Source organism: Betta splendens, chromosome 3 (genome assembly GCF_900634795.4).
Source record: "Betta splendens chromosome 3, fBetSpl5.4, whole genome shotgun sequence".
Classification (NCBI taxonomy): domain Eukaryota; kingdom Metazoa; phylum Chordata; class Actinopteri; order Anabantiformes; family Osphronemidae; genus Betta; species Betta splendens.
The window spans coordinates 8,154,276-8,174,297 of record NC_040883.2 but is presented as its reverse complement, the minus strand read 5'-3'; the positions used below and the strand labels follow the sequence as shown (position 1 = coordinate 8,174,297).

Below are 20,022 nucleotides of genomic sequence, written 5' to 3'. Positions count from 1 at the left end.
TCTTGCGTGTCGTGTAGTCTGGTCTCAAGTCAGGAAGTCTCCTGGTTCGTCTGGGCAAACTGCTTCTCCATAGCACCATGGTTCTCCTCCTCACCTTCACCATCAACTACTTGGCCAAGGTCGGCTGCATTCTTTGCACCTCCTCATTCCCAGCTTCGTGTCTGCTGTCCTTAGTTTTCCTTTTTCTCCTATGCCCTTGTGGGTTTACTGCACCCGATCCTTCTCCCCAGACCTTTATTCTCATTCCTCTTCTGCCCCTCCCCTCCTTGCTTTGCTCCAACCTTTTCTGTCTTAGTGCTGCGTCACCCTCCTTGTCTCTATCCTCTTTTACCCCTGTACCGCTGTCTCCTCCTCCTCCTGCATCCAAAACTCTGTTATGAGCTCACCCTATGATCTCAATGTTTTTTCTTATTCACACTTCGCACCATGCTGATCTTTAGCCCTGACAAGCCGAGCTTATGCGTGTGTGTGTGCGTGTGTGTGTGTATTTTGCAGAATGCACTTCAGCTCAGATCAGACGAACACATCTTTAAATTCATCAAGTCCAAGTTTGGCTTGGGCCCGACTAGGTGAGAGTACACACCCACACGCTTCTATTTGCATGTGCTTCTGCTCTTTATGCTCTTTACACATCACTCTTTATAAAAACCTTGACGAATGGACACGCTCCCACACAGCAGTGCATGCGCAAGTGTATGCGGTCGGCACACCTCTTGACTTGATCCATCATGACTGTATTACTCACCAGGCAACAGTGTTGTAGCACCTGGAGTGTTAGTGTGTGTGAATAATAGATGGCGGGGTAACGCTAGAAGGCCTCCCATCGATCAGATAGCGGGTGTGTGGTGCAGCTTACCCACTGGATTGCTGCTCCGGTGTGGCAGATAACACCGCTCGCAACCCAGTGCCACACAACTAGCCCTTCAATTATTCAGGAGCTTGTGGAAAATGCAGCACTTACTCTACGCTCTACATGCCCCTTTCTCTCGCCCTCTCTCTGTTTTGGTTTCTCGCTCACAAAGACTTATTTCCTCTCCTCTGTTTTCTTTTTTTAGCTCTCGAGTGTTGCACTACTTTTAGCCATAGCTCAACTTGCCCTTCTGTTGTGCAGCGGATGATATTGATTTGACGAGGATTCATAAATGAATGCTCAAACCACATTTAAAGTACCATGCTAGGCTTTGGAGCTTGTGTTCGTTTAAAAGCAAGGTAGAAAATGCTCACTGCTCTACTTTACGCTTTTTCTCTCTCCCCCTTCTCTTCCTGCAGGGATTTTGATGCCAGCCTCTATCTGTGTGAGGAGGCCTTCGGCTTGCTGCCCCTTGACACGTTTGACCGACTGGCCGGCACCCTGCTGTTATACCCTTACATCCTCACTCTGCTGCTGCTTAGCGGCATGTTGGCAGTGGCTGCACTGCAGAACCTGAGGTAGGAGATGGGTGTGAGAGAAATAAGGAAACTGGAAAAGGTGGCTTTGAAGGCTTTGTCTATTTGTTCTTAGTTGGAGGAGTGAATAGACAACTCAAAACCAAAAGTCCAAGAAAAACCTGCCTAAGTTAATGCAACAAATCAAAAAACATTGTGATATCTCATACTGTCACACCTTGCTTCTGCCTTCAAATAGTATTTGAGCTCAAATATGTTGAAAATGAACGAGTTAGTATCCGTCCTTGTTCCTCTGGAAATTATCCTATTCTACCAGCTGCCTCTAACAGCTTCATTTGCCTGTGGTGCAAGGTGAGGGGCTGCATTGAACTAATCACATTAGCATATCAACTGGCACTCTGCTGTTGAAGGGCCGGAATACTAACCTCACAGAACAAAGGTCTATTTGGCAATTCTGGAATTAATTTAATCCAGTTTACCCCAACTCGCACATAAGAAGAAGCCAGATTGGATTTGTATTCAAATGGAAGGCAGTGTCTGTCTGATTCGGAGCGGGAGGCCAAACCGTGGGGGTGACATCATCGCCCTCGGGACTTTCTGTGTTTGTCTGTGTGCTGACTCCCGCAGATAAAAACGCTTGTGGATGTGCGTCATTGTGCGTCTGCTCGTGAGCAAATAGCTAATGAAATCTGAATAACTGCTACTGAAATCTCAATAATATAAATTCCACCTACTTGTCCTCCTGCTCGCATTCTTGTCTAGCTGTCCTGTTTTGTGTCAATTTGTCCTTCAGCAGGTCTAAAGGGCGTCCAGCTGATGAGGCGCAGTTGGAGGCTTTTCGCCCAGATGTGGCCTATAATCTATTGCATACGCTGTTCTATGGACTCCTGGCGTTCAGCACGATGAGGTGAGTTCAAGCACATGTTAATTACAGAATCATAACATTCATGTAGATACCTGGGTTCACACGAAGTCTTAATTCACAGACTTATGGTCTTTTCCTCTTGATGTTCCGGTTCTGAACTCCAACTGCCAATCCAGACTTTAAAGGAGCCTTGATCAGCAGTTAACACCAAGCAGCATTCTTGCTTTATCCTCTTTAACACATGCACTGTGTCTGATAGATTATTTCTGGATGTTGTGGGTTTGACTCTGCTAACGAATGGAGCACAACCACTGACATAGTGATAATTAATACCGTAGTATATTTTAGAACTGGCACTGTGGAATTTCCAAAGTGCTTCTAGTAATTTGTACTACAAGACAAAACACAGATTCGTGACCCTCCTTGTTTATTGTTCCCACATCCATCAAGTCTGCACTTGTGCAATTTACAGTGATAACAGGAACAAAACATTCTGTCCCAAAGAGAGGCTGCGGCCTGGACGGCAATGGCAGCGATAACTGTGCTATGAATCAGCTCAAAGCATGACTACTTTAGCTGAAGGACATCACTGACCTTCAAGCATCCACATACAGTAGTCGCGGCCTGACTAGTGATTTCGATTGGATTTCGATTGGAGGCACCTGAGCTTAGCAGCAGAATAGGATAGAGTTAGCAAGGAGGTGGTTCTGGACACAGATACCCATCATGTACAGCACAATTAATTTGAGCATGATTGAACTGATTTCATATGAACAATACAATTTGTACAGTTCCTGTAGAAACGTACAGGACAATGATCTCTCTCTCCGACAGTGTCCATTTTTAGGCGTCAGCCCTGGCACCAAGGCCATGCTTCCTGTGGTGTCATTTTAAATTCTGCTGCTCTTTAATTTCCATGATGTCTTGACTGCCTGAGCTGGTTGCTTTCGCTGTTGCTGTGACACCCTGACTGCTGCTAAACCTGCTGTGGTGCAGTGGTCAGAACTGTAAACACGATAATGGCTGATTGGCTACTTGAGCAATAACTGACTTTGTTTTCCGGTGAGCGGAGTCTGTGTGTGTCTGCCTTCTCTGCAGACTGTAAAGTTTTGTACCAAAGTGGTTTCAGAAATCCAGTTTGAGCCACAGTCCGACACATACCTAACACACCTCATTCAGTTTTTGGTTGCAGCAGCATTTTGTGAGACACCATCCATGAATATGGGCATATGTAAGTTACAGGCCTGCGCAGTGTTATTAATTGGTTCAACAGTAGCATAGGCTCTGGAAAGTAAAACATGCCTTACCCAGTGGCAAACCACACTGCGTTTGCAAATTGCCTTCTTCTTATTAGCTCTGAAGTGCCACAAAACTTGAGTAATGTGCCCTGTGGCATGCTGTTTTCACCCCCATTCCACATTTATAATCAAGCACAAACACCCTCCCTGACAAGGCTCCCAACTTTCATGTGTCTCTGTCAAACGATCTTTGTTCTTCCAACGTTATTCAAGCATCGCCAGTACATTTTTCAGGCCGTGCGCATTTCAAGCCGCAAACACGGCCTGCCATGCCTGGCATCCATGATTCATTATTGTGAAATTATAATTGCTTTTAACTTTAGTCTCTTTGTGAGGACTGTCAAGAAAATCAGCTGCAATTACAATCGGAATCATCATTTCCTTTCCCTGTATTAAAGCAAGCCTGCAATTATTTAGTCAAATAGCAAAAGGGACTATTCTGGTATCTGGTTCATTCGCAGTGTCACTGAGCCGCAGGTTTTCAAGGGTTCACACAGGTTTTATATGGCACAGCCACTCGCTGGGTGGCTGCGTGCAAGTAAGCGTTGCACAGTGTTCTCGGTGTAATCTGAGTTTTTTGGGATGGCACGTGATGCACAATACACCATATAAATACATATGTGGTGTGTGTGCGTATCTATCCATCATATAGTTTGTACAGTTTCTTTCCTTTAATCAGGAATTAAAGTAGTGATTGGGTTCTTAAAATCTGCCGAAGAGGAGGGGAAATTAAAGGCCTGTAACACGGTGGCGGCCAGGTAGTGCAGAAACGGACGTATTTAATTTCAGCACTTTCTCAAAAATGCTGATTAAGAGCACGAGGCCAAAAGTGCAGGAAGCCCCTCTCTCTCTCTCTCTCTCTCTCTCTCCCTCTCTCTCTCTCTCTCTCATATCTCTCTCATATCTCTCTCTCTCTCTCTCTCTCTCAAATCTCTCTCTCTCTCTCTCTCTCTCTCTCTCATATCTCTGTACCTGTCAGCAACCATTTCACTCTCTCTGCCCGTCTGTGCTGTTCAGCCCTCTCTGTTAAACGCTCTCCCCATTTGTTCATGAATGCAAACTATCTTCTTTTGATGAGCTTAAGCATACTGAATGAATTGCATCACATCAGCATCGGCACCGATATCAGTCCCACTTTATATTGCCACCTCCTTCTCTCTGCAGGATGAAGTACATATGGACCGGCCACATGTGTGCGGTTGCAGCCTATGGTGTGTGTAGGACGGAGTTGTGGACACAGCTTCTAACTACTGTGCACTGCCACAGTAAAATCCTGGTATGGTCTCACAACAGCTGTGCTGCCAGCCATTGTTCTGCGTATTGTTGTATCCATAAACATGAATGATAATGTTGCTCAGCTTCATCTATTAGATACCAAGTCTTTGGGCATTTTCTCACGCAAATATGTGCAAACTATTAACACCTCTGTAGCACCTTGTGAACAGTTGAGTGATGCTGTTCACTCATTGAGCGATGCCATAAAAACCCTGTGATACTACTGTGTCTGAGTCCAAACTATGGTTCCCATTTTTTCACAATATCATACAGTATGTAGTTAATGGGACTGTTACAAATTGGATTTAGACAGTGTATATAATCTGTACACCAATCAGTGAACATGCACTAGAATGGTTTAATACGCTGCCAAGAAAAGTTCAGTTGGTGCCAGCTGTCTGTCTAAGATTTTTAAGGAATTATGCCAAAAACCTCACTACCAGTGACTTAAATAGGTTATTAACTAGATCAGGAAACATATAATGAAATGCCAAGTAAATTCAACAAGAAAACTGAGCTGTTTTGGTCAGTGCTCAGTATTATTCAAAATGTTCCTGATGAATATTACATTACAATGCCATGTTAAGGATGGACTACTACAGCCCTCTTACTTTGGCGGGGCATTGTGTCATGCTATCAAATGCCTTAATGCCTTCTTTTTCCATTTTCTTTTATCGTTTGGCAAGATTTTAAGTCCAGGCCCTAGTTTCGACTGGTGATGCCTTTGCTCGAGGGACCACTAGGTGTCAGTGTTGTCACAACATGATAACAGCAAAGATCACATAGTCGGTGATTTTGGGGGAGCAGCACTGCTCTGTGTGACTGCTATCAGTGTGTTATCTAGTTCTTGTCTTGGCTTTTAGGTATATCTTGTTCTGCCTCTCACTTTCTCTGCCTCTGATACGTTCATTTCATTATGGCTGTTTTCTCGTTCTCATTTTGCAGTTAAGACTTGTGAGATATGCAGTTCCGCTGGCGATGATGGGTTGCCTCTATTACAAGGTATGCCATTTTCTTGGTGGTTTGCGTTCATCACTGTATTGTTGGTCTCGTTACCGAGCTGAGCCAATTTGTACAAATCATATGAGAAAAGGAAAACGAATGAAATGAAATGGTATCGTGTGAGATACTGAAATGATTTTGTTGCATGTATTTATTTTGCTGTTGGAATAGTCTAAATGACTGCAATGTATCTTGTTACATTCAGGGCAGTAATGAGATGTTATTTAGAATATATCAGTATCAGTTTGATATTCTGCATTGCAGCTTTAATGAACACTAGCTCTGGGTTTCCATCACTTGTCTGTTTTCTTTTAGTTCTGGCCTAAACTAATGGAGGAGCTGTCTGAGCTGAGGGAGTTTTACGATCCGGACACTGTGGAGCTTATGACCTGGATTAGGTACACACATGTACACCCACACTCATGAATCCAGAGCACATATCAAACTGAAGCAAATCTGATTAGCAAGTTTCTGCAGATCAAGTTTCACTGGTGCCCTTGATTACTCTGAGCGTGTGTGTGTGTGTGTGTGTGTGTGTGTGTGTGTGTGTGTGTGTGTGTGTGTGTGTGTGTGTGTGTGTGTGTGTGTGTGTGTGTGTGTGTGTGTGTGTGTGTGTGTGTGTGTGTGAGATCGTGCACGCGTCTACCGTGTATACATGTGAGGCTGCATGTGTTTTTGCCGGGGAGCCTGGCCGATGAGCAATGAGAGCCGATGGGTGTCCATGAATAAGACATGGGGGTGCTGGAAAGGACCCAGCTGCTGGCAGAGCTCTAAGCCACCTTAGGGCGTCTGTGGCAAGGCTTTCAATCAAGAGCATCAGCCTGATGGGATCAGAGACGAGGCAGTGATTTTGAACGGCTCCGTACAGTTGCTGCTGTGTGTGTGTTTTTGTGTTTGCGCTTCTGTGTGCGCGCATCATTTCGCAGCCGACGGGCTGGATGCGGAGCGTTGGACTTCCTAGCAGTTCATACTTCATATCACATATCTATGTAGCATTGTTGTCTAGCCAAGGACACGTCACATCACATGTAGCCTGACCTCCAATGTTTTTTTTTGTCTTTTTTGCTTTACACTGTCATGTTTGAGTTTAACATTGCTTCTTTCACTAATTGAGCAGCTTCACGCATAAAGTCAATGAGCAACAAAGTATGAGTAAGAATGAAAATTTACTCAAAGGTCATCTGTCTACACCTACACTTAAGCACACATAAAAATATGTGAAATATTAGTCACAAACAGACAGGTAGAGATTCTTAGAAAGTGAAAGGACTCTAATTGTGCTATTGTGTGGGAGGAACGTTGACACTATTTCAGAACTGTCTGACAACATGTTTAAAAGTAGCTGTTGTTGTTAGGTGGTTAGGTGGTTTATATATAGTTTTTTTTTGCCGTAGACAATCACTATAATTTCCTTCTATACTGAATGAGGCAAAAGTCAAAGCTCATTATTCTAATTCTGTCATCATGAGCTGGATGACACTGAGTCGACCAGATGAGATTTTTAAGAAATGGCCAATCTGGTCTAATCCTATTAGACAGGTAGAATGGCGGGGGGTGGATAGTGAGGCAGAGAGACGGAGAGTTTGGGATTTTAAATGCATTTGTGTGTGTGACATGGGTTCCCTTCCCTCTGGAGCTAATCCCATTAGGCTCTGAGGATTAGGGGCTGCCTAGAGTTACCTTGGTTGCGGAGAGCAGGGCGAATCGCTAAGCTTCTTGATGCCGCGCTAATTACATTCCAGATGAAAGTGTTAAGACGGAGGCGAAGGGTTCAAGTTACGCTGTACTCTGGAGGTGACGGAGGTTCGAGGCTGTTTTGTTTTATGGGACAAGATCGCGAGAGATGCTCAAACTAAGGAGCGCAGCACAGTTACTGTACATACAGTACTTGCTGTACATGTATACCCAGGAGACAGTGTTTCAGGGCCAGCAAGCATATTTATGTAAAGCTCTCAGGGACTCCTCACTTGAGCTGCAGGGTGTTGGCTGCATGTACAGAATAATTCATGCACAGCATTTTTTTTTTGAAACAAGATTCATATGTGCATGTTATGTTCTATAATTAGATTAGGATTAGATTAGAGATAAGACAACCCTCATATGCGCTAATGATGCACGTCCTATGAGATTAGAAATCACTGTTATGTAACGCTGATGAAAAGAATTGTGGTCCATTCGCAGAACAGTCTGTTATGGCCGAGCGTCGTACATTTGAAGACCTTCGGTAAATTGTAGGTTAATGTGAAAACAACTGGAAGACGTTCATCTGCTCTGTAGCGCCATAATTCACAAGTTTCCACTTACACAACGGTGGCTCCACAACTCAGCTGTAGGCTGATACTCTGTTCTAAACGGACAGTCAATAAATCAATAGCAGTGCCGGGTCGTTCCACTGCCTCCCAGCCTGAGTTATAGTTGTGAGTGTGCAGTTTTTAAAGTCACTAATATCACTTTGTCTAACCCATTTAGTCCGCCTCACTGCCGCACGCAGCGGCGTCAGAGACTATTCAGATCGCTTCAGGTTTCGCACAATGACTGCAAAAGGACAAATACGTAAATTATTGATTCATGCTACGCGACGGGGTCAGAATAGTTTTCATCAGGAAAAGGTGAAGATATATAAAAACTGTTTAATGCTTTTGTAAAAGTGATGAAAGAGACAAAGAAGTGATTATTAGCAGTACTGTAGCGTCGATGCTCTGGCTGTTTGACATATTGGGTGAATTCAACGCTTGGCGTGATGAGTTCAGGGCCCAGTGAGTGTTGCAGCTTTCGGGAGAAGAGCAGCTGATGTCTGTGTAATGTGGAACGTATAATTATTTTGAAGGACACCTTGTTTTTTTTTTTTTTTTTTTTCTACCCTTTTACTGTCCCAACCCTCCACCTCCACTGCTTCGCGTTGAGATATATAGTCTGCGGTCAGAATTATGAAGGCTGCAGTGGAAAATGATCAATCAACGCTTTTACAGCAGTTTTGTTGCAGATTCAGGAGGCCCGTCCAGCTATTCAGCATGGAGACCCAATCACAGAAGGAACTGGTAAAAAAAAAAAAAAAAAATGCAAACATCAGCGCATTAAATACTGATTTTGTCCACCAACCCTTACTCCTAAGGAAGAGCTAATTGTAGCTATTTTTAAAACCATTTATGACTTTTATGATCTGCATAGTTAAGGCTCAGCTAAGTTTACACAATCAGCAATATGGGGTTCAAAATTAATATAAGTCATTAAATAAAATGTATGTGCTTTGCCCCGTGGCCTCACAGTTCGATGCCCAGGGTCTTTGTGAGGTATTATGTTCCCTCCTGAGGCTCTGGCTTCTTTCCACAGTCCAGTGACATACAGTCAGGTTAATTGGAGACTTGTCCTAGTAGGTCGGTGTGAATGCTTGTCTGCCTGTGTGTGGCCCTGTGATGGACCGGCAACCTGTCCAGGGTGCCCCCCATCCTCACATGCTGGATCGGCGCCAGCACCACGCGACCTTTACAAAGCAGAGGTTTAGATGTAGATTATAGATTAATGGCTCTCAGCTCCTTAGTTCTAGTACAAATTTAATAATCCTCTGTTTTTTTTTATCTTATACATAATTTTCCACTACATTTCCCATTGTCCTGATGCTAATTACATTTTGCACCAGGCAGACAAACATGTCCATATAACAAAAAAAAACGACCCCTTGCCAATTTTGCCATGTCTGTGATTTAAAACGTGTTGCTAAGCAAAACACAGACAAATAAATATTTTAGTATCAAATTCAGTGTATATACACTGTTTTTAAAAAAAGAAGCTCCCTCAGTGAAACTGTATCCTCACCATTTCTTTCTCCTATATTTTTTGCTCTGATTGTCTTCCTGTTCCTTCCTTCCTGCTCCTTGCTGTGTCTGATGCGTGTGCGTGTGTGTGTGTGTGTGTGTGTTCGCGTGCGTGCGTGCGTGTGTGTGTGGACCCACCTTTGCATTCAAACTCATCTTGAATCAGTTCAGAGATGAAGTCAGAAGGAGAGTTGTTGACTGAACCTTCAGACTTCAGTCTCAGTCTGGCTCAATTAGGCGTCGTCATCATTTGCTCTCGGTACCTTTGAACTGTGTGAGTATTGGACCATTACAGATTTTTTAGAAGAGAAATCATCAGAAAAGCACCTCCAACTCCAATATTTTACACTCAAAGAGACTCAAAGTTTAGCCTGTATAACCAAAAAATCCTTGAAGTAGCTGGGAAAGTATATTTTCACACTGCTTCTCTTCACTCCAGAAGGTGTAAACCAATATGATAGTACAGTTGCATCAGCTGTTCATTAAATGTAAAGACATCTAGTCGAACGACATGTTGTAAGTAATAACACCTGAGCAAGAGAAGCATAACAACTGGCAGCGCTTTAAGTTAAAGGTTCCTTGTGGTTGTTTGAGGTTTTTAAATAAACTGCAAATAGTCTACAGTACTTTTAGCTCTTTTGTGACTGCATGTGATAAGTTAATCTGTTCTGAAGGCAAATCCTGGCAGGACTCTGAAAGAGCTTTTTTCCGGTTATCACAAATGACCATAACATCATCATGTAACTGAGGGTCTTACGTCAATAAAAAGCGCCAACAGGGGGTGTTTTCCCGCAAAGAGCACTGTAACCACTGTAATTATCCAGTAATAGAAAAAAGCACGTACCCAATCAAGCAGTAATGTGTATGAGTTAGCATGTCAAATACATTTGTCCAACATGATCATTTATCCATTAACAGAGCTGTACAATGTGTATTGTCATATAATACGTCATAGTTATCACAGTTAATCAAATAATAACCATAATACACCAATGAACCTGTATTTACAAAGCAACAGTGTTAACAAACAAAACCCTGCGTTAAGCCACTCTAGTCAGTCTCCAGCAGCCATCGTACATTACAATTAATGCCGTTATTTGGGGGTGCGCAGAAGTGCCTTCAGGCATTTACATATGAGAATATGAACGTGAAATTAAATGTAAATCAACTCGGAGGTGATGGAAGCTACTCCCTGGGGTGAGCGATTAAATTCACACACTCACAAAGAAGAAGAAATGAAAGAAGACAGACAGAAATGGAAATTACCCACTTCTACTGTAGGTCAGGGAGCCATCAGCCTGCACATACCCCGGGGGAATTTATACTCCACTCCAGCATATGCACATTCACTTCACATGCCTTAATTTTATTCATAAAGCTCATGAACTAATCGTTCTTGGGTTTTGTAAGAGCAAGCGCACACATACTCCATCTTATGCTAGAGGTTTGTTTGGTAAACTGGTTAATTTCTGAGAACACCTGGAACCAGCACTCAATGAAAAATTCACTTAATTATTAACAAAAATATTTAGATCAATTAACAATCCGGTTTGTCCTAGATCCCATACTACAGTGAGTTAAACTAAACATTTTAGTTTATGATTATTATATTATGATATTATGATAATACAAATAACACATTCCCCATGAAAATAGAACTAGACCCTCAAGAACCACACATCTGTTGTGTTTCTGAAGCCGTTCTGTTAAAATGTGATCGCTTAATAATGAAACTAATTGATTTCTCACGGACAAATCAATCAAAGCAATTAAAGCGACTTCATGAGTCATATCACAGCTTGGACTGTTTAACCACAGTGACAGTGGAAAAAATAAAATTTGATGAACAGCCTATCAAAAAGCAAATTCCATCTGCTGCTTTTAGTATTCTACTTGGTGGGTAGTAAATGATTGATATGCAGTGAATAAGTCATTTTCTGGCTATGTAGCAGCATGGCTCTACGCATGAATCCGATTTTTGAGAACAATGTCTCCACCGCTACTGGATGATTTGTATTAGCTTTGTCAATCCTCTTCCTTTCCCTCCAGCATTGTATCTGTCCAGTAATCAAACTGTTTGATCTGAGCGATCAGAGCCAGCTCTCAGTTTACTGTTTAATCGTGCTGGGTTAGGTTGCATGTTTTTACACACTCTGGGCAGATTTCGTTTTTTTAGACGCTGGATAAATGGAAAAGTAAAACTTTGATCACACTGTTAGCTTGTGGCCCAACGTTGTCTCCATAAGCCGTTAGATCCTGGGGTGACAATAAGAAATATGAGAGTCCAGTTCTCTTACCTCATGCAATCAGCTTAGTCAGTCCTAGAAAAGCTTCAGCAGCACTGACCTGAGTGTAGGCATGACTTTAGATTAAAAATGCCCCCTGGGTTATCTCAACAGGTAAGCATTGTGTCTGTCATAATAGAGGCCAGGAAAGGTCATATTTATTTAAGCAACACACCCAGAATCTTATGTGCACACACGTAATAAAACGATACCTGACTAGAAATGTCCTTGTTCCTGCAGGACTTTGGATCCACATGTATGAAAATAATATTTTTCATGTTTCTGTATCTTGTTCAGATGTAAACGGCTGTGTACAACAGATATGTGTACAAGAAATTTTAAATGCCATCAATATGTGCCAATTATCATGTGTGAACGTGTCTGAAAAATACACTTATGCAACCTTTTATCAAACCTTTTTGATGAACACACCTGCAAATAGCTGTAAACCTTTAAATCTTTCTCTCTCTATATATATACATACGAGTGTGTGTAATAAAAGTCTCCTTTATGAGCGGTGCGTCTCCTCTCTCTTTGTCCACAGCACAAAGACCCCTAAGACGGCTGTCTTTGCAGGGAGCATGCAGCTGCTCGCTGGCATCAAGCTGTGCACAGGCAGAGTTCTCACCAATCACCCACATTATGAAGATAAAGACCTGCGGGAGAGGACCAGACAGGTAGTGAAGCCTGTAATGCTGTATTGTCAAACACACACAGGGGTGTTGGAGCTGTCGGTGGACACAACATATAATAAAGAAGCTGGGAAATTTTACCTTTTTTTTTTTTTTTGTCAATGGCAATGACAGTGAGCGCTACACAAGTGAAAAGCAGTTAAAGAGAGTTTATTTGCTTAAGAAGTGATGCTGTCTACCTGCCAGACGTAGAAGTGTGTGCCGTTGCATCAATTAGGTGTGAACTCACACGAGGCTCGGTACGAGTTGAAACGCTTTCTAAATGAATGAGACGTGACCCCCGACCTGGTAGAACGTTGGCACCTCTTTCAAAAACACCACAGATGTTGGGAGTTTGCACACATTTATCTGATTCTTCTTATCATACTGTATAAGCTGTAGAATTCTGTGCAGGCTGTTATTCAAAGAGATTTGAATAGATTGTCCTTTAAAACGCCGTTTCATTCTCTCTGCACAGCCGGTCTTAGTCTTGTCTGTTCTGGGCTGCTGTGGAAACGCGAGCGAAGCAGAAACTCCTGGCACAACTTCACATGCCGTCGATGTATGTGGATGAGGGGAAACATACGGAAAACGACAAACCAAAAACAACCTGCTGATTATTGAATACCTTTGTTATTTGGCTAAAGTGTTTGGGCAGGTTTTATTCTACAGACCCAGTGTCTCATCCTTCAGAGCACAATCTGAGCATTTCTAATTTATTGAGGAGTTTAAACTTTATCCTCCACTTTAGTGTCTGCTGAATCTGGAAACTGTGCCATTTGTTGTATAAAGTGTAAGGGAAAGTTCACATTTTGTCTAATCGTTATAGAACCAATCAACAGGCAACAGTGGATCATATCAGACTGAATGTCTGGAGTCTATAGAAGAAGTGCTTACCTACAGTATGTTTGAAGCATATTCTATCTACCCGTCCACTTGTCCTCGTCGGGTCGCGTGGCCACTGGTGCTGGTCCCATCTGTCACTAGCTAAGATGCTGGGGCAGGGCAGGGGTGAGGAGGGGGGGTGCCCCAGACAGGTTGCCTGTAGGAAGCTGGAGAACCCACGCAGACCGGGAAGAACATGCAAACAGCTGAGTCAATTCATTACTGGAGCATTAAACCACTGTCGTCACAGTATATTTAATTCCGCCGCCGCAGTGTGTCGTTTATCTCTGGCTGTCAATTAAACGCCGTAAAGCATTGTACGCGTACAACTTATAATATCGTTGTGGAGTCTTTTTCTTGTTGTGGAGTTTTTTTCAGAGTGCAGCTGCGGCGGAAGCTGCGCTGCCTCGTCCGTCCGTTTCACCCAGCTCTGTGCTGATGTCTTGGCTTCGGAGACCAGAGGATCGGCAGTAGATGGGGGCCGGCGACCTGCGGTGGTTGTGTGAATGAATAAGGGATCGGAAGATGCACTGAGCATCCATTAAGTCAGGCTGAATGGCAACACGGTTAAAACTGAGCCTAAGAATTGAGTATTCCGGTAAAGAGGAGGCGAATGGCAGCACTTGTACTTGAGTGCATCTCCGTAATGCATGAGACTTCACTGTCCTTTAATGGGGGTCTTAAAATGTAAAACATTTTTAAACTCAAATGGACTTTGAGTGACTCCTCTTCACATTACATTTTCCTTCCCTTCAGCCTTCGCATTCCCATTCATATATAAATAAACACCCCCATAATGTTCTATACTTGCTGGATTGTGCTGCGTCTAAATGACTGTTCACAGAACCTTTGCCCAATAAGCGCAAACACACGTCGTAAAGGTGAAACAGGAGCAAATTAGCCCTGGTGCCATTTGTTTCGGCTCCTTAATGACGTTTCTGTTTCTGTTCTGCCTCTAATTCGTGTGTCACTGCAACATACTTCATTAGCGGACAAATAAAATGGTCGCTCCGCTCACATCTGTTTTATTTACCCATTGGAATTTATTAATACACCCAGCGGGCTCATATGCTGCATTTGAAAGCAAAAGCGGAGCAATTTGTCTGCTTTTTAGTGTGATTGTTCACGGCGACGCAGCTCCGTCCTTCCTCCATTGAGCTGTGGGCGCCGGACAGCGCGCACAAAAGGTTGCGCGCGTGTGTGTGTGTGTGTGTGTGTGTGTGTGCGTAGCCAGCGCCAGTGGTAACACGCAGGTGCTCATAAAGCTTGCGAGCAGGGTATAAATATGAATTTAGTAAATTGAGCTCTTAACTCTGTCAGGCCTTATGAATGATCTAAGCTCAACATCACTGCTGTGGAGCTGCGGTCGTAAATAATTGTGACAGGTTTTTTTTTTTTTTTATGTTCACTCAGGAATAAAAGCGAGTAGCAGAGTTCCCCCTCGCCTCTGTGGCGCATGTACCGAGTTTTTCTAATACCGTGTGTTGCGGAATTGAATATTTCGACCCACTGTATGAAAATGTATGAAACGTGAATTTATAACAAACTTGCATTTTAAATTCTAAAATTCTAAAAGAGTTACAGTACAGCAGGTGGACCATTGAACACCTAAGTTTAGGTATAACTCAGCTCAACTACTTGTTTTCCTCTGGGCGGTGCTTTAACATGAGAACCTTTTCCTGACAGTTATTATTGAGCTGCTGTAAATCCTTTGTTTTTTTACTTACAGACGCACACAGTTCTAATGCACGTGGACATTCACACAGTACAGTTAGAAACGGGTTCTGGTTGTTTTCTCTAACTTTGATTCCTCGCAGCAGGTACAGATGCGGTAGCGTTGGACCTTCTCCTCCAGAAGCTGCTGCTCCGCGGACTCGCTCGCAGTGCTTTCAACCTCAGGCCCCAAAGACCCGGTCGGTTCTAAGCACCTGAATCAAAGAGTGGGTCTGCGGTGGTTGATGCCTCAGGCCTCATTGGTTGAAGGGGGGTCACTCCACCTTGAATTAAATGGGTTTCCTCACGCCTCTGTCCAGCTGTTGAACGATGAGGCAATTCACTCCCAGTTGCTTCTGTTATGCTTTTATGTTATTTTCTTATTCTATGGACAGTATTTCTCTCCAATAGATTGGGGGGGGGGGGCATTAGAGCACATACACGCTGTATTGTAAGTGTTTCCCAATATGTCTGTTTATCAGAAACATCTGTGAAATTTGCTTCTGTGGCTTTAGGTTAAATTTTATACAGACTAACACATTTCACAACAAGTTGAGGTTGTTTACATTGTAATTAAAATTTTATAAATATGGAACAAATAGAATTTGTGTTCATAAATGATTTAACTTGTGTTTCCTAGGCCTTAAAGGTTGCTGCTAAATAATGAAGTGGTGTGATCTGCATCCACACCGCGTCTCTACAGTGCATCATCCTGTTCCGTGTCTGTTTGCAGGTGTATCAGGTTTACGCCCGTCGATCGCCCGAGGACGTCCACGACATCCTGAGGTCCGCGGGCGCCGACTACGTGGTTCTGGAGAACAGCATCTGTTACGAGCGGAGGCACCGGCGCGGCTGCCGACTGCGGGACCTGCTGGACCTCGCCAACGGACACGTGGGTGGCATTTATTTACCTCCTGTGACTGGGTGACGGCCCTCGGCCTCGGCGGTGATCAATGGCCTCTCCTCTCGGTGTCTCCTGTTGCTGCGTCGCCCCCTCACTCTCCCACCGAGCGCCGTCACTCCGCTCCCGCCGCCTCTTTGTTTTGATGTGTGACGCGCGCGGCGTGCTGGCTATTTGGATTACCAGAGGCCAGACAGGCTTCAGTCTGACTCGCTGCCGTGTCAGACACATGAAGCACGGAGCCGGTGTGTGTCTTTGTCTGTAATGGCGTAAATGTCACACATCTGACAGCTAGACAACTTTATTGAAGGACTGCAGAGTTTACATCTGTCGGCTCTTTCTTCTTTTGTTTTTTTTGTCCGTGTTGGTTTATTTCTTTACCACAAAACAAACTGTCTTAAGCCTCAAGCTTTTATACCCATTATATATAACCATTTATAACCAGTGAATGCCTTTTGAATAACATGAGCTCCTCTCCACCTGAAATCCCCTCTCACCATTTGGTTTCATCATCCTTCCTGACTGAAATGGATATAATGGTTTAAACTAGCAAAACATTGGGTTTCACTCCTGCTCTCCCCTGCTGCGCGTTATCTCCTCGAACAACAGGCAGCCCAAGTTGTTCACACAGTTAAATTCAAAATAATTCACCCCTCTTCTGTATTTTACATATTTTGATGCTCTGGCTTTGTATTCAAACCGCTCAATTCTATCAGTCTAACACATAACACCTATGGGAATCTACGTCAACTGTGACCATAACACACTTTCTCTTGGCCACCAGATCATGGACGGACCTGGAGACAACGACCCAGACCTCGTCGCTGCCTCCCACCCTCGATTTTGCGAAGCCATCAAGACGGACCCAGCGGCCTACGCCGCTCTGTTCACCAGGACATTTGAGAACAAAACCTTCCACGTATATCGGGTCAAGAAGAAGCGCAAGAAAAGCTCCAAGACCCCACCAGAGTCCGGCGTGACTCAATAGCGGGAGCAAAAGCTGGAAGGCAAAGCCTGTCAGAGGCCAGAGGGGAGAGAGACGGAGGAGAGGAAACACAAAAGTACTGGGCTCCCTCCTCTGTCTGCTCTCTGCACTGTGCCCAGCTGTGATTATGCCCATTATTTCTTTAGCACATGGCTCTGTGAACTGTGGCGTTAGAGCGGTGTCAGGGTGTTAGTGGAGTATGGAAGCGCCTATAGGAGCTGTGCTTTGAACTGCCTCCTCTCCACCCGTCCACCTGCCTTTTACCCAGGACGCACCAGAGCAGGGCGTCAGACAACACTAGTAACTGCTAAGGATTTAGTTTCACCTCAGCAGCACCGCGTGACCAATGTGTTGCTCAGGACTGCTCCTTAAATGTTTTAGATTATTATTAGTTTTAATGTGGTGTTCACTAACATTTTCAAATCCAAATTCTGTCAGATCAGATAGTTGAAATGACGTAATTGTTAAGTTTAAAGCAACAATATGATCATTTGGCATAAAAAGCTCAAATTTCAGTTTTACAATTCAAACTGATTTAAATTGCTCTCATTGTGTTTTGGGAATTTGAATCAACTTAGAACCAAAACAAAGGTGGCCTGTTTATTGACCTTTCTTGTTCTGAACGGAGATCAAAGTTCTATTTGTCATAGTTGTTGGGCCACTGCTGGTGGTTTAACCACTGGTAGGGGGTGGCGTTCCTACTGAGCCCACGCTCATGATAATGATGGTAACTGGCCATTAACAGCATGATGTGTTGGCACTAATCTGTCAGTGACTGTTCTTGGACCTGTGTTCATAGAATAAAAAGCAGGACAGTTAACTGCTCCCTTCTTAAGGCCACAGTGAGTTCCCAAAGTTTGTTTAAAAAAGACCTGTTTTCAACCACGACCCCTGTCTCATAACCTGCTGTTTTGGAGGTATGTGTACTGTGACAGAGTGCATCCAGAGTTGTCAGTCCAGGTTGACACTCGGCTGATAAGCTCTGTTTGTGGGGGGACCTCACTGAATGAGTTTAGTAGGTTCTGTCAGCCTCCACTCAGATTAGATGTCACTTCTTGGCAATGAACATTTGACTCCGTAGTGACATATTTATCACCCAAACCAAAAAGAATCTTGTTATGTTTTATTCCCACCTATGTTCAAATGTGTTTTCGTAGTAAAACGGGGGTCGAAGCCGGTGCCAAGTGATATCTGTGACTGTCTTGTGTTGTTGTTGTCGTCGTGATTGCCGTCATGTTTTCCTTTTCTTTTCGACTCCGATTGTCATCAACTGCCGCCCCGACCTTTTCACTCCCCGTTCTCCCTTTCACACACATGCGGCCACAAACACACATGAATAATGTAAGTGCCGAGGAAATTGCGGCGCGCTGACAGCGACGCTGATTCCTCACCGCAATCCGAAATAGTCTGGGAGAGCGGGGCGACACTTGCATATCAAACCGAGGCTTTGCGGCTTCAAAAAGGGGGAGACAAGAAGAGGCGAGGACAGAAAGATTAATATTTAAATAGTGGGAGAAGTGAGATGAGAGGGCATCAAAACACGGATTCACAATTAGCTGGAACCCTTCCTCATTTTCATTTTCTTCCTCTGTGCCAAAAGGAAGAGGAGGAGACGGGGAGGAGAGGATGAGACGGAGAGGCCGGATTTGTGTTGCTTATTACTGGGTGGCCAGACCGACCTGCTACACACACACACACACACACACACACACACACACACACACACACACACACACACCCTGTGCATACAGTACATCACCATCACCCTTACCTGCTTGTTAATAAGAACCTCTGTCTTTGAGAATCCACGTTTTTGGAGATGCATGAGAACCCCTGTTGTTGTTCAGCTCCTGGAGATGTTTGTTAGCTGTGTGGCCTGGTGGTAATGCATACCAATCACCGTGCAGAGACACTTGTCCTCCACCCCGAGCCCTCCTGCGTTTGTATTGGATGTTTAATTAGGAAGCGATCTGATTGCTTTATTTGGGCGCCGAGTGATTTCATTATGTTTGTCTAATAAGCGTGGGGTAGTGTAACGTAATATTGTTTTTTTTCCGCATTGATCATTTCCATACATGCTGGGATTAGTGGTTGATTCGGAGGCGTACGGTCCGGATAATGAAAAGCAGATGAAGAAAGCCATTAGCCTGCGTGCACATATAGAAGCAGAAGTCGTTCGGGCTCATTAATAGAGAAGTAGTGGATGTTGCTCAAGCAAATGCGACGGCTCGGCTTTAGAGAGAATGAGGTTTGCTGCGAAAGGTCAACGTGTGTTTTTCAAAATAAAAGTAGTTCTCTAACGCAGGAGTTCACGACAGATTGGAGTCTTTGTTTATAGAAGTATCAGGAAGAAGCTCCTACAACACACACTAACCGGGCTGTAGCGCCCATGATTTTACTGGCCTTGCCCTGTTTGACCTCACGTTCAGGTAAAAGGTCCTTTAACATTCAGCCATTTGTTTCTGTGGAGTTTATGCATCAGTACAGTTTGCTGTTTGTACGATTGTCCGTCAAAATGTGAGATCGATGCACTGTCCAGTTCTGTCTCAAACCTGACGTTCTCTGTAACAATTAACAGGTGCTCCCCACTGAGTCAGTGCCACAGAATTGCACGGACTGTGTGTGGGGTGAAGTGTTGAAGCGACTTTGATACTGTAAGTCAGAATTTATCAATCAACCACCGCGCTTTTTTACGAAGACGCAACCTACTGTACATTGTCTTTGATTAGTAATGGATTGTTAGATTACAGTGATTTTGATGGCAACTTTCACAAACATTTCTAACCGTGTGGTTATTGTTTACACTGTGTATTGATATATGTACAGTATGGTGTATGAGCTGAACTGCATTTCAATGGCCATGGTTGTATGAGTATTAAAAGTATTTTTTTTTAGCAACATTACTATTAGTAACACTGGGAGCCTTCAGTTTCTATTAGATGTT

The 20,022-nt window shown here is 43.7% G+C and overlaps 1 protein-coding gene across 5 annotated transcripts in view; it reads left to right on the top strand.

Annotated features, from left to right (window-relative positions):
* Positions 1-19,981, top strand: part of dpy19l3 (dpy-19 like C-mannosyltransferase 3) — a 33,198-nt gene extending 13,217 nt beyond the window's left edge. For 4 of the 5 annotated variants that reach the window (XM_029144230.3, XM_029144226.3, XM_029144231.3 and 1 more), the window contains 10 exons: positions 18-119; positions 496-569; positions 1,270-1,428; positions 2,180-2,293; positions 4,714-4,825; positions 5,770-5,826; positions 6,142-6,224; positions 12,468-12,600; positions 15,926-16,084; positions 16,878-19,981. In XM_029144230.3, coding sequence (XP_029000063.1) covers positions 18-119; positions 496-569; positions 1,270-1,428; positions 2,180-2,293; positions 4,714-4,825; positions 5,770-5,826; positions 6,142-6,224; positions 12,468-12,600; positions 15,926-16,084; positions 16,878-17,081 — 1,197 coding nt within the window. In that variant the 3' untranslated portion in view covers positions 17,082-19,981. The remainder of the gene's footprint in view (positions 1-17; positions 120-495; positions 570-1,269; positions 1,429-2,179; positions 2,294-4,713; positions 4,826-5,769; positions 5,827-6,141; positions 6,225-12,467; positions 12,601-15,925; positions 16,085-16,877) is intronic. The other variant, XM_029144227.3, reaches the window with a different exon arrangement.
* Positions 19,982-20,022: the final 41 nt, after the last annotated feature.